The 13,524-nt window shown below is 39.7% G+C and overlaps 1 protein-coding gene across 3 annotated transcripts in view; it reads right to left on the bottom strand.

The window, feature by feature from the left end:
- The window catches only part of LOC131135553 (ephrin type-A receptor 6-like), a 198,409-nt gene that overhangs the window by 36,405 nt on the left and 148,480 nt on the right, over nucleotides 1–13,524 (bottom strand). For all 3 annotated transcript variants that reach the window (XR_013629598.1, XM_058081590.2, XM_058081591.2), the window contains exon 6: nucleotides 369–493. Coding sequence is in view for 2 of the 3 variants with exons in the window: in XM_058081590.2 (XP_057937573.2) it covers nucleotides 369–493 (125 nt within the window). In the remaining variant the exon portion in view is untranslated. The remainder of the gene's footprint in view (nucleotides 1–368; nucleotides 494–13,524) is intronic.

Genomic DNA, 13,524 nt, shown 5'->3' with positions numbered 1-13,524 from the left:
TTGAACATGCATCAGATTACAATTGAGTGCATCCCATAATCAGTTCCCAGTTCCACATGTCCAAAAGGAGTAGGAAGAAGCAAAGCTTATTAAATCCTACCCCTCCATCTGGTACTTTTACAATCAGTTACTGTTACATTTGTTCACTTCCTGCTTTCCATAATACAGTTTATTTTTTTTATTGTTTATTTTTTTTAAATAATGCACCTCGTACCGAAGTACAAGGTGATATGACCATACAATGACATAATGGGTACCATAGTACCTGTCAATATAGTGATATATATATAGCACAGTACACTATAGTACACTATACGGGGCATTTAATTTGTGCATGTGTTTTTACTGGACATGGACCAAAACAGTACCTTCTCATAGTATTTGATCTCATAGTCGATGATGGGCAGTGTTGTTTCTTTTGGCTGCTGCCAGGAAAGAGCAATGCTGTTGGGAGACGCCCAGTCTTTCTTCAGAGGTCCCACCAGCGATGGACCTGTTTAAAAATCAGAACAATACATTTGAAAAATGAAGGCACATTCATTTGGTGACAATAAAAAAAACTGCATACAAAGACACACGTTGATGCAGGAAATTGGAGTCTTGGTACCCGCCTAATTTGGTCCCATGTCGTTCTTTCTACGTGGGTTGCAGCAGCTCAGTCATTGTCACTTGCTGTCACTTCCATCTCTCCCAAGAGAGTAAAAACTATTTCCCTTTAGTGTTAATGTAACAGCGTGAATATATGCGGTATTTAACCAGGGGGTGATGTTGTAGAAATCATCTAAATAACTGTGTGTGTCACAGTGGCTCACAATGTAAAAATAACAATAGTAAAGGTAGAGTCCAGGTTTATACTACCATGCTTTTTATATATAGACGTACTTTGACTTAACAGGAAGTGAATGTATGGACATTTTGATGCGGTGAAAGAATTACAAGCTGCTGTTGACCAAAGAATTTCAAAATTCAAAATGTTTAAATTGAAGTACACTCAAAAACTGTTTTTTTTCTACATTGTTCATTCATATCATTCATTCATTCATTTTCTACCGCTTTTTCCTCACGAGGGTCACGGGGGTGCTGGCCAGCCAGCCAATCACAGATAGACAAACAATATCTATGGACAATTTGGAGTGGCCAATTAACTTAGCATGTTTTTGGAATGTGGGAGGAAACCGGAGTACCCGGAGAAAACCCACGCACGCACAGGGAGAACATGCAAACTCCACACAGACATGGCCGAGGGTGGAATTGAACCCTGGTCTCTGCGCGCTAACCACTCGACCGCCGTGCCGCAAAGATGACTTCCATTACAAATCATTATACAGGACTAGGCCTGTCAAAAATAATTAATGTATTTAATTAATTACGTTAAATATTTTTAGCGTAATGCGTGCACGCGAACCAGAGCAAGTACGCCTTGGGTCCACAGTGGAGCGTCCTCACAGTCACACTGAGACTGACAATGTTTTATAATTTCATTCTGACCTGAGCAGTACAATTCTATGTATCTCCATCCCATGTCTCTACTTCCTTCTTCCTTTCTTTCACATTCTCAGTACAGGAACGAGAGATGCATTCAGGGACACTCCAAACATCACAATAACGGCTTAATAATGTGTGTGTGAGGGGGTAAATAAACAGGGAGATAAAGAAAAACATGAATTGGATATTTTAATCACTAACTCTTGAACTCTTAAGCTGTTTTTTGAGATTCAAGTGTCGCTACACTGAAGGGCATGGCTTCGATAAGCGGCTGCCCGCAATGACTTCACCAAGCTCTGGACGGCAGGGGGGGGGGGTCAAACTTGTGCCATGGAGGGCAGTGAAACTACTGTACATGCTTTTAGCTTGATAGTTCATTTGGAGGTCTTAATACATACAGAACAAATACACTTGGGATCACTTGCAAATTTCTTTGTTTTCCAAAGAAAAACATTTTCATGCATTTCACGAATGACTTTTTCCAATTCACAAACATTTTTTATCCATTTCACAAACAATGGAAATGATAATGATCAGATGATTTCACAGAAGGACCTACATTTTTGCATAGAGGCCTACTATCAACAACTGTCAGTCCTCTGCATCAATCTCCTGGTATGGCTGCTAATCCAAGTTCTTCATTTTATAAGGCTAATAGATTATTAGAAAACCCATCTAAAAAATCTCTTACCATGCTGTTAAGTACTCCCTTCAGAGAGCAGCACAAACTGGGTCTAACAAGGACAGAAAAACGATGCACCCATCTAAAAAATCTCATGCTGTTAACTACTCCCTTCAGAGAGTAGCGCAAACTGGGTCTAACAAGGACTGAAAAACAATTCTGCACAACTGGGCAAGAAGACAAATATCTGAGAGTGTGTAGTTTACGACAAAAACGCCTCACAGGTCGTCACCTGGCGGCTGCACTAAATAGTAGCCGTCAAACACCAGTGTCAGTATCAACAGTGAAGCACGACTTCAGGACTTCAGAGTTCATGGCAGGATTGCCAAGAAAAAGCCATATTTCAGACCGGCCAAAAACATTTCCAAGTGATCCCAACATTTTTTATATATCATCATTTATTTTTCTATTCATCAAATACAGTAAAAATGGCCATATTTCAGACATAGTTAATGGTGATTAATCTTGATTAATGAGTTAATTAATCAGTGATTAATCTGATTACAATTTTTAATCATTTGACAGCCTGATACAGGTCACAACTACAGAAAGCTAAAACCGTGATATTCCTATCAGGTTTTTGTGCAATCTCCAAGATGAAACCATCAATCACGAAAAGACCAACGTGACAAAAACAGCAAGTAGTGTAAAATACGGCGCATTAACTATGGCTTGAAAGAAAGTGGCTGACTGTGTAGGGGCACTGACATGATTTATAAATGGTTGATTAACACCTGTCCACTTTGCCAGCAATCAGTACGGCACATCCATGCACAGACTCAATAACCGCACATCATAATAAGCTCCGGTTCGTCCAATCTACTGGGAAAACCCTCCACACAGCATTCCTTTAGATTCCAGCTGGATCATTTAGCCGTAATTGAAAACAAGCGCAGGAAGCGACATCTTCTTTTCTTGCAGTAAATTGTATTTGCTTTGCTCAATGAATTTTTGCTGGATAAATAATTGTGCTCAGCTCCCAAGAGAGGTCAGCAGCTGTAGCTGCCCCGAGATTCATTATTATATATTACACCGTCATGTTACAGAGCTGACTCATTATATGCACATAAAAGGTAGTCCGACCTTTCTCAAGGGTATTCCGAGTGAAAGATGACAGGAGACACAGTGAGATTATTTTATTTTTAGATGGGCACTAAAATTCCTTCCAGGATTCCGTAGAATTGCTGGTTATAATGGCATGGAAGCTCAAGGTTCAAGGTAAAATGAGGCATCGTTGCTGGATGTTTGAGGTTCAGATTAAGAGCTTGAGGCCTGGGGCTTTTGAAAACAGGGTGAGACCAGACGAGAGCTGCAAGGGTCTTGAGCTTGTTAACCAGGTGCCCAGAGACTCACTGCTCAAAATGACCACCTTTGTTCCTTTCATCCACTTTGTACAGTCTTTTTCTCCATCACCAGGCTTTTATTTTCTTGATTCTGTTCTTATCAGACCGCTTTATTTCCTAATGCCTTCATGCATGCCTTCAAATGCACATCTTAATGGCTTGTTCAAGGGCTCTCTGAAGCTGCCAGTCAAAAAAAAAGTACGTACAAGAATGACACTCAGGCAAGAGGAGAAGTGCGCCTGACTATGCTGCACTGTATTTATGTTTGCCCCGGCCGTATATTAGCAGGCCACTTCATGGTTCACAGACGTTTTTTAAAATGAGTTTGTTTGTCTGTCCTTCAGACTCTTTGGTTGGTGGAGAATTGCAGATGTAACAAACAGGAAGAGGTAACACAGAGCAAAACACAAAAATACACAGCATTTCTCATACAGGAATTGGAAAGTATTGATCTGAGACTCACAGCAAGGAGACCCGAGTTCAATTCCACCGTGCGTGGGTTTTCTCCGGGTACTCCGGTTTCCTCCCACATTCCAAAAACATGCTAGGTTAATTGGCCACTCCAAATTGTCCATAGGTATGAATGTGAGTGTGAATGGTTGTTTGTCTATATGTGCCCTATGATTGGCTGGCCACCAGTCCAGGTGTACCCCGCCTCTCGCCCAAAGACAGCTGGGATAGGCCCCAGCACCCCCGCGACCCTCGTGAGGAAAAGCGGTAGAAAATGAATGAATGAATGAATGAATGATATGAGACTCAAAGCTAGGAGACCCGAGTTCAATTCCACGCTCTGCCATTTCTGTGTGGAGTTTTGCATGGTTTTCTCTGGATACTCCAGTTTCCTCCCCCATTCCAAAAACATGCTAGGTTAATTGGCGACTCCAAATTGTCCATAGGTATGAATGTGAGTGTGAATGGTTGTTTGTCTATATGTGCCCTGTGATTGGCTGGCAACCAGTCCAGGGTGTACCCCGGCTCTCTCCAAAAGTCAGCTGGGATAGGCTCCAGCACCCCCACGACCCTTGTGAGGATAGGCGGTAGAAAATGAATGATCTGAGTATTGTTATTGTACCTGATGGGGGTTGTCTCGGATAGTCAGCAAACTAGAGTAAACACAAATCCTCATATTGCATTTGAAGTAATTCATCAAAGGAAGGTTTTATCTGAATCTGTCTGGTGGAAAACATAGTCAAAGACGCACTTCTGGGATTTAAGGTGGCGGTGTGCATCCAGGGCTGAGGTATTTTGCCCTGACAGAGAGCAATAAACACAAACTCAATTTTCCTCCAGACTCACAGATTCAAATTAGCCTGCAAGTGCTAAATGCACACTTGAAACCAGAAATACTTCTCAGCCAAATCTACTCCAAACTGAACTAACTTAGGCCTCATTGATTGTTTAGATGCCGCTAAATGCTCTCCATCTGAAACAAAGCTCTCTTAATTGGTGCCAATAAGTTGACCACTGAATTATTGGTGAAGTTCACTTTACTACGAACTCTGTGGCTGCCAAAATATAGTAATACCACACATCTCTGTGGCTGTGCTTATGCAATAAGAATAATCATCATGACAAAACTGCTGTAAATGAAAGAGTATGTGCTTAGAAGCACAGGCTATGCTCAACACCTAATACACCAATAATAACTGAATCAAAAGTTCAGAGAGATATTCAATGAACAATATTTCTTGTAAAATACCTCTGTTAAGCTTTGAAGTATTGTTGATTGGTTTTGGTGAATGTCAGTTGGCATATTATCAGAATGAAACAGTTTCAAAATGCTTTCATAGCAAAGGCTGGCTTCCACAGTGGTGCACACTCACATACCGGGTTGAGGTGCGCTCCGGCGGTAAACCTCTCGTGAGGACTACACAGGAAATGCATGACAAAAGATACAAATACGATACAGACAAGGACTCACAATTATTTCCCTGACTGATAATGACAGCTGTACTGGTTTCATGTGCATACTCGGCAAAAATGCATTATCCATAATGGGTACAGTTGGACTCAGGCAGTGTATTCCAGAGTCACCAGTGGGTAGGATTCCAATGAACTAGTTTGTGGTGTGGGCTGATGACATAAGCCACACAGTCAGGGTACCTACGTATCTCTGTGTGGAGTTTTCTCGGGGTACTCCGGTATTTTCCCACATTCCCAAAACATGCATGTTAGGTTAATTGGTGACTGTCCATAGGTATGAACGTGAGTGATTGCTTGTCTATATGTGCCCTGTGATTAGCTGACGACCCCGCCAGCTGGGATAGACTCCAGCAATGGAAACCAAATTTGCCTTTCAAAGCAGATGATCCCACCAAGTGTTGAAGCTTTTGCCTCAATAAGCAGCTGATGATTTTACACTATGTGTTTATTTCCAAATGCAGACATCTGAAAGATTCACTTTGACGACACGGGACACACGGCAGCTGTCTCTAATGATTGTGTATTATTAGAGCTGCAGCATGTAACCTGCCAGAGGACATCACTCTCTCTCCGAGAGGCAGGAGCATTGGAAAGCCATTAGAAACACCAGTCAATTACAATGCCCAATGGATAGATTTTGCAGTCAAGCGTGGTTAAGCTCAACGTAAACTAATGGGGAGTCTTTAAATGAGCTTGACCTGCATATGATTTTAATTAGCTTTCCTGCCCCACAGGCTTCCATTAAAGGTTTAAAAAAAAATCAATAGAGTCGGTATTGATGCGGTGCGAGAGCTTAAACGATGTCCGAACGCTTTGCTGATTCACTGTTCATAGATAGAACGAGTGAGGAGACACGCACACCACAATATAGGTATTATTGTTTACGGTAGCCATATTGACAATGTCTGTCTAACAAACCTCAAAACCGTGTTTGTGCTCCAGGGACACTAATCATTACCCTTCGTTAATACTGGAGGTCATCACTTTGCACTCTGGGCCATCTGTTCGCTGTAATAAAGTGCCACCGTGACACCGCAGACATGGTCAAATAAGATTCTAGGCACAGGTGTAGTTGCACATGTGAAATTCTGAAATTATCATTTAAATGAGAAAAATCTGCAGTAATTCTATGAAAATTAAGGAAAAATATAAAATTATATTAAAATTAAAAATATTTTATAGAACATATTTAAAAGAAATTATAAATATTATTTTCTTTTTTTACAAGAATAACGTTGTAATATTTTGAGGAAAATTACCTTATTTTAGTGGCATAAAGTTGAAATATCAACACAAAAAAGTTATCTATATTAGGAAAATTATGATAGCATGAGAATAAAGTCGAAGTATTAAGAGAAAAAAATGTATTCTAAAGAGAAAAAAGTCACAATTTACGAATGAGAATAAAGTTATAATATTACAAGAAAAAATTACAAAGATTATTTAAGAAGATTGTTAAAATATGCTGGAAAAATGCAAATCAAGAGCAAAAACGTACACTTAATGCAGTTTCTTCTTGAAATATGTATAGCTTACAAAATTGGCCCTTGATTGGAAAGTTTTGACAATATATAACAATATAACCTTATATAATGTGGACATTGAAAGGGTGAACAAAAATACTTTTCTGGGGATCACAATAGATGAAAATATGAGCTGGAAAACCTCATATTACAAATATACAACATAAGGTGGCCAGAAATATTTCTGTATTGAATAAAGCAAATTTGTTTTCAATCAGAAATCACTCCACACTCTTTATTTCTCTCTGGTTCTGCCATATCTTACTTATTGTGTGGAAATATGGGGTAATAACTATAAAAGCAATCTTTACTCGCTAAATGTACTGCAAAAAAGGCCAGTAAGGATAATTCATAATGCCGCCTACAGGACATCTTCAAACTGCTAAAATAATGCATAAGGCTAAAAATAACCAAATACCTAAAAATGTCATCCAATACTTCTCTACAAGAGAGAAGAAATATGATCTCAGGGAAGAACTACATTTGAAATACTTCTATGCTAGGACTACGTTAAAAAGCCATAGCATTTCAGTATGTGGAATCAAACTATGGAATGGGTTGAGTAAGGAAATCAAACAATGCACAACGATGAGCCAATTCAAGAAACAATACAAGCAGTTGATGTTTGCTAAATACAAGGATGAAGAGTCTTGAACCAGTCATGATGTGCTATATATATCACTATATTGACACTTACTATGGTACCCATTATGTCATTGGATGGTCATATCACCTCGTACTTTGTTATGAGGTACATTATTACAAAAAACAAAACAAAAACTTATATTATAGAAAGCAGGAAGTGAACAAATGTAACAGTTACTGATTGTAAAAGTACCAGATGGAGGGGTAGGATTTAATAAGCTTTGCTTCTTCCTACTCCTTTCGGACATGTGGAACTGGGAACTGATTATGGGATGCACTCAATTGTAATCTGATGCATGTTCAAATGAAATAAAACCATTACCATTACCATTACCATTACCATTACCATTACCATTACCATTACCATTACCATTACCATTACCATTACCATAACCCCCTATATAACAGTTTCTCAACTGCTGGTCTTTGTCGATAAATTTGCAGTTTTTTTAATGTAGTGCTAATTGTAGTGCTAACCTAACCTAAATCTGCTTTCATAGAAGACAGCCTTCTTTAGTATGGGTGATCTTTCGAAAATTAAAACGGGGACGTTCAGGAACATTCTCGTAGTTACTCGGCCTGGGACGATAACAAATAAATGAATTCAATCCTGAGTGCATTTGTTTAAAAAAATTCAAACTGTCTTTTTATTTAATATAAGACATTACAAGCCTGACAGCCAACAGGTAAAACAGGGTTTCTTTTCACTTGAATTTCCCATGTCGGTCAAGCTTGTGCAAGCATTTTTTTTTTTTTAGCATCGGATGCAAGCACTTCACTCTCTGAGCTTTTTGCCCCCTTCCAGATCTCATCATAAACTCCACACATTCCCTGACTGTCACATCTTCATTACATTCTGCAATGGCAAAACTGCAAGCTAACAACTTTTGCTATCGTCTTGTGTCCTTCTTCCCCTGCATTGTGGACGTCAATAACTTCCATTTTCAGAGGACTACTCAGAAGCTGAGTATTGGCACGATGTCTGAACTGCATTTATGAACTTTGAGAACTGCACCCACTGACACTTCCTAATCAAAACTATTGACTGGCTTTAATAGTTATGTGACCTTGCCGAGAGAACCAGTGGTCAAACCCCCCGAACCACTGCACACACTCTAATGTTATGTTGTTTAGGGAGCTTTAGGGAGAATAAAAACTATGAATACACACATACACCCACACATGCACCAACATCACTGCATGGGGAGAAGATTTGTATTTAATTGGACTGCCAAATGGAACGGAGTGCAGTACGCCATGGGGCAGAAAGTCTGCCATGACGATGGGCGGACAACTGGATATAATGTATTCGCAAACTGAGTATAAAATAAAGTTTTATACTTTGATGAAATGAGCGTGAATGTGTTACTGAACACACAGTGCATGAATGGCTGTCTTACTTTTTATGTTACTCTGTACATACTAAATATAGTAGGATCCAATGATTACACATTTTAATCAGATTAATCAGTTTTCAGTTTAAATAATCATGATTAATCACATCTGAAATATGCCCAGGGCGGCACGGCGGTCGGTCGAGTGGTTAGCGCGCAGACCTCACAGCTAGGAGACCAGGGTTCAATTCCACCCTCGGCCATCTCCGTGTGGAGTTTGCATGTTCTCCCCGTGCATGCGTGGGTTTTCTCCGGGTACTCCGGTTTCCTCCCACATTCCAAAAACATGCTAGGTTAATTGGTGACTCCAAATTGTACATAGGTATGAATGTGAGTGTGAATGGTTGTTTGTCTATATGTGCCCTGTGATTGGCTGGTGACTAGTCCAGGGTGTATTCCACTTCTTGCCCAAAGATAGCTGGGATAGGCTCCAGCACCCCCCACGACCAATCGTGAGGAAAAGCGGTAGAAAATGAATGAATGAATGAATGATCTGAGACTCAAAGCTAGGAGACCCAAGTTCAATTCCACCCTCGGCCATTTCTGTGTGGAGTTTTGCATGGGTTTTCTCCGGGTATTCCGGTTTCCCCCCACATTCCAAAAACCTGCTAGGTTAATTAGCGACTCCAAATTGTCCATAGGTATGAATGTGAGTGTGAATGGTTGTTTGTCTATATGTGCCCTGTGATTGGCTGGCGACCAGTCCAGGGTGTATCCGCCTCTTGCCCGAAGATAGCTGGGATAGGCTCCAGCACCCCCGCGACCCTCATGAGGAAAATGAATGAATGAATGAAATATGCCCATTTTTACAGTATTTTTGTACTGAAAGAATGATAAAATACAGTATAGGATTATCATATATTTGTATGTAACAACTCAGAATTAACTGGAAATTTAAATCAAGCTAAGCGATCTGAAAATATATCGAGGTTTTCTCTAGTTTCTTTAATAGCAGCAGAACATTTGAATCACACTTTAATTATTGTTTTTATTTGTCTTTCTGTTTATTTAGACCACACTTAATAATCATCAAGATGTTGTTGTGATGTTCAGAGTGTCCATGAATGCACCTCGTGGTTGTCTAGTGACGTTCCTTGTGAATTGGGGAATACATACATGGTGATGGAATTGTACTGTCGTTGATGCGTTCAGGTCAGAATAAAGTTCTAAAAGAGCATCAGGAATGTAAATCAATGGGATAAATTATTTACAAAAGTTGCCAGTGGCAGTTTATTAGAGTTTATCCGGCCTCCATTTGTACAAATGCATTTTAAACAGTATAGATTTGTGTTTAAGGCAGAAGAGGCAGACCGGAAATCATCTGAGAGCATGTAGTTTCCCCAAAGATAAACGAAGGAAGGCACGCAATATTGCAGAGCGAGCGTATGAATACCGAAATGCTAATGAGGCGGCACTGTATCTCCACTGTGTCGACGCCATCTGCTGCTGGAATCTTACTTCTTTTGAATGTCAGTCCACTTCACATAACTCCCCATGTATATTCTTAACACCCTTTACTGAGGCTGGCACTCTTGTGAGAGAAACTGTTTAAAAGGCTACAAAAAGACCAAAATATATAGAGAGACGATTTGAATTCTTGCCAACTTGATGTCTGCATGATGGCAACTCATACTGGCTTGATTTGAAAGGCATTTCATACAGGCCTTCAGCAGGGACTTTAAGTGACCCCATCCACCTTTTAAATTATTGATACAAACCATTAATAATTTACAAAAATGCAATACAATGACTTATGGCATTACAGAATTGGGGATGAATACCTTTCTTTCTAAAGCAACAAATCCATTCATTCATTCATTCTGTCTTTGGGCGAGAGGTACACCCTGGACTGGTGGCCAGCCAATCACAGGGCACATATAGACAAACAACCATTCACACTCACATTCATACCTATGGACAATTTGGAGTCGCTAATTAACCTAGCTTGTTTTTGGAATGTGGGAGGAAACCAGACAAAACCCGAACATGAACATGCAAACTCCACACAGAGATGGCTGAGGGTGGAATTGAACTCCGGCCACCTAGCTGTGAGGTCTGTGTGCTAACCACTCGTCCACTGTGCAGCCTCCAACAAATCAAATTAACCCTTTATATTGACTTATATATGCAATATAAACTCACTTATCTGTTCATATACTTTACTGTACGCCTTCTAGCAGGCCCTGGCCTGGGTGGTTTAACCCATCATCAAAAAAAACACTGTGTTAAAGAAGAACATTCTCATTGCTAGTAATAGCGTTCAAGTGGCACACCACTACTCCTGAAGCTGAAATCTGATTGGACAAAAACAATTAAACATACAGTACATTTACAAGGAAGCAGTACAGGAAATGAAGAATAAAATTCCATGCCACATATATATACTACAAATTTAGGGCAATTTTTCTGATAATGTTAGGCCAGCAGAGAAGGCCCTGCTGACCCTGATGCTATATCCGGCAATGACCCCCATGGCGCTACAAAGCTTTCAAGCGAATATAAACTGGGACGATTTTTTTGTGGTCCCTCGGCGCACCCGCATATGCTTCCTGCTTTGGTGGCTGTCTTTAGGACGACAATTGAATAAAGCTTCTTATTCTGCTTTACCACCGGGAGCATTTATCACATGTATCTGCTGTGTACAGGCTGTTTACCGGTAAATAAAAGCGTCACTCAAGTAACACAATCAGAAATAAGGGGGGGGGGGCATTTTGGCAAAGAGCGTGCAAACTTTGACTTTGGAAGGTCTTTCACCTGCAAACATCTTATATGCAACAGCTCTTGTCAGACAGAGTCGACTCGCCAGCCTACCGGTCACCCTCAGGTCTTCCTCGTCTTTAATAAGGTCCCAGTTGGCCACTGATCTCTCTTGTTCCCACTTAATGGGGATGTGGAGAAGAAATGACATGAGGGGAAGGCCAGTAAAAAGGGCCTTATACTGGCCCCCGCCACAATCGATACTCATTTGTCTTCCACCTTGCTTTCCCTTCAAGTAATTAATGAGAAGAAGCCAAGTATTTGGCGACTGACAGCTGACTGCCTGCTGGTTGATCACAGCCAAAACTTCCATTTATCATTTGGTATTGAACTGTAACTCAGTGGGCTAATAGACATGTCAGGAATACTACATTCACAAAGATGCTTTTTCCCATGCAGAAACATGATTTTAACACAGTATTAATTATTTAGTAATGGTAATGGTAATGGTTTTATTTCATTTGAACATGCATCAGATTACAATTGAGTGCATCCCATAATCAGTTCACAGTTCCACATGTCCAAAAGGAGTAGGAAGAAGCAAAGCTTATTAAATCCTACCCCTCCAGTTGGTACTTTTACAATCAGTAACTGTTACATTTGTTCACTTCCTGCTTTCCATAATACAGTTTAAGGGGTTTTTTTTAATACTGTACCTCGTACCGAAGGACAAGGTGATATGACCATACAATGACATAATGGGTACCATAGTAAGTGTCCATATAGTGAAATAAGAGCTGGAAGCCTCATATTACAAATATACAACATAAGGTGGCCAGAAATATTTCAGTATTGAACAACGCAAAATTTGTTCTCAATCAGAAATCACTCCACACTCTTTATTTCTCTCGGGTTCTGCCATATCTTACTTATTGTGTGGAAATATGGGGTAATAACTATAAAAGCAATCTTCACTGGCTAAATGTACTGCAAAAAAAGGTCAGTAAGGATAATTCATAATGCCGTCTACAGAGAACATACTAACTCCTTATTTCTAAAATCACAAATACTTAAACTTGCTGATATAGTTCATCTTCAAACAGCTAAAATAATACATAAGGCTAAAAACAACCAATTACCTAAAAACGTCATCCAATACTTCTCTACAAAAGAGGAGAAATATGATCTCAGGGAAGAACTACGTTTGAAACACTTATATGCTAGGACTACGTTAAAAAGCCATAGCATTTCAGTATGTGGAATCAAACTATGGAATGGATTGAGTAAGGAAATCAAACAATGCACAACGATGAGCCAATTCAAGAAACAATACAAGCAGTTGATGTTTGCTAAATACAAGGATGAAGAGTCTTGAACCAGTCATGATGTGCTATATATATCACTATATTGACACTTACTATGGTACCCATTATGTCATTGGATGGTCATATCACCTCGTACTTCGGTACGAGGTGCATTATTAAAAAAAAAAAATTATGGAAAGCAGGAAGTGAACAAATGTAACAGTTACTGATTGTAAAAGTACCAGCTGGAGGGGTAGGATTTAATAAACTTTGCTTCTTCCTACTCCTTTTGGACATGTGGAACTGGGAACTGATTATGGGATGCACTCAATTGTAATCTGATGCATGTTCAAATGAAATAAAACCATTACCATTACCATATATATACCTCATTAAAGACGTCAGCTACACAATCAATATAAACATGAATGACATTTTACCAACACTTGCAATGTGTGTGTCATGTGCGCATAAGAGTTCATCAGTTCAAAAGTCTTTCAACTCCTTAAACTAAACTACTTCTGGTAT

This window comes from Doryrhamphus excisus, linkage group LG12 (assembly GCF_037039965.1).
Source record: "Doryrhamphus excisus strain RoL-2023G ecotype Guam linkage group LG12, RoL_Dexc_Guam_v1.1, whole genome shotgun sequence".
NCBI classification, from domain to species: domain Eukaryota; kingdom Metazoa; phylum Chordata; class Actinopteri; order Syngnathiformes; family Syngnathidae; genus Doryrhamphus; species Doryrhamphus excisus.
This window is presented reverse-complemented; position numbering and strand designations above follow the sequence as displayed.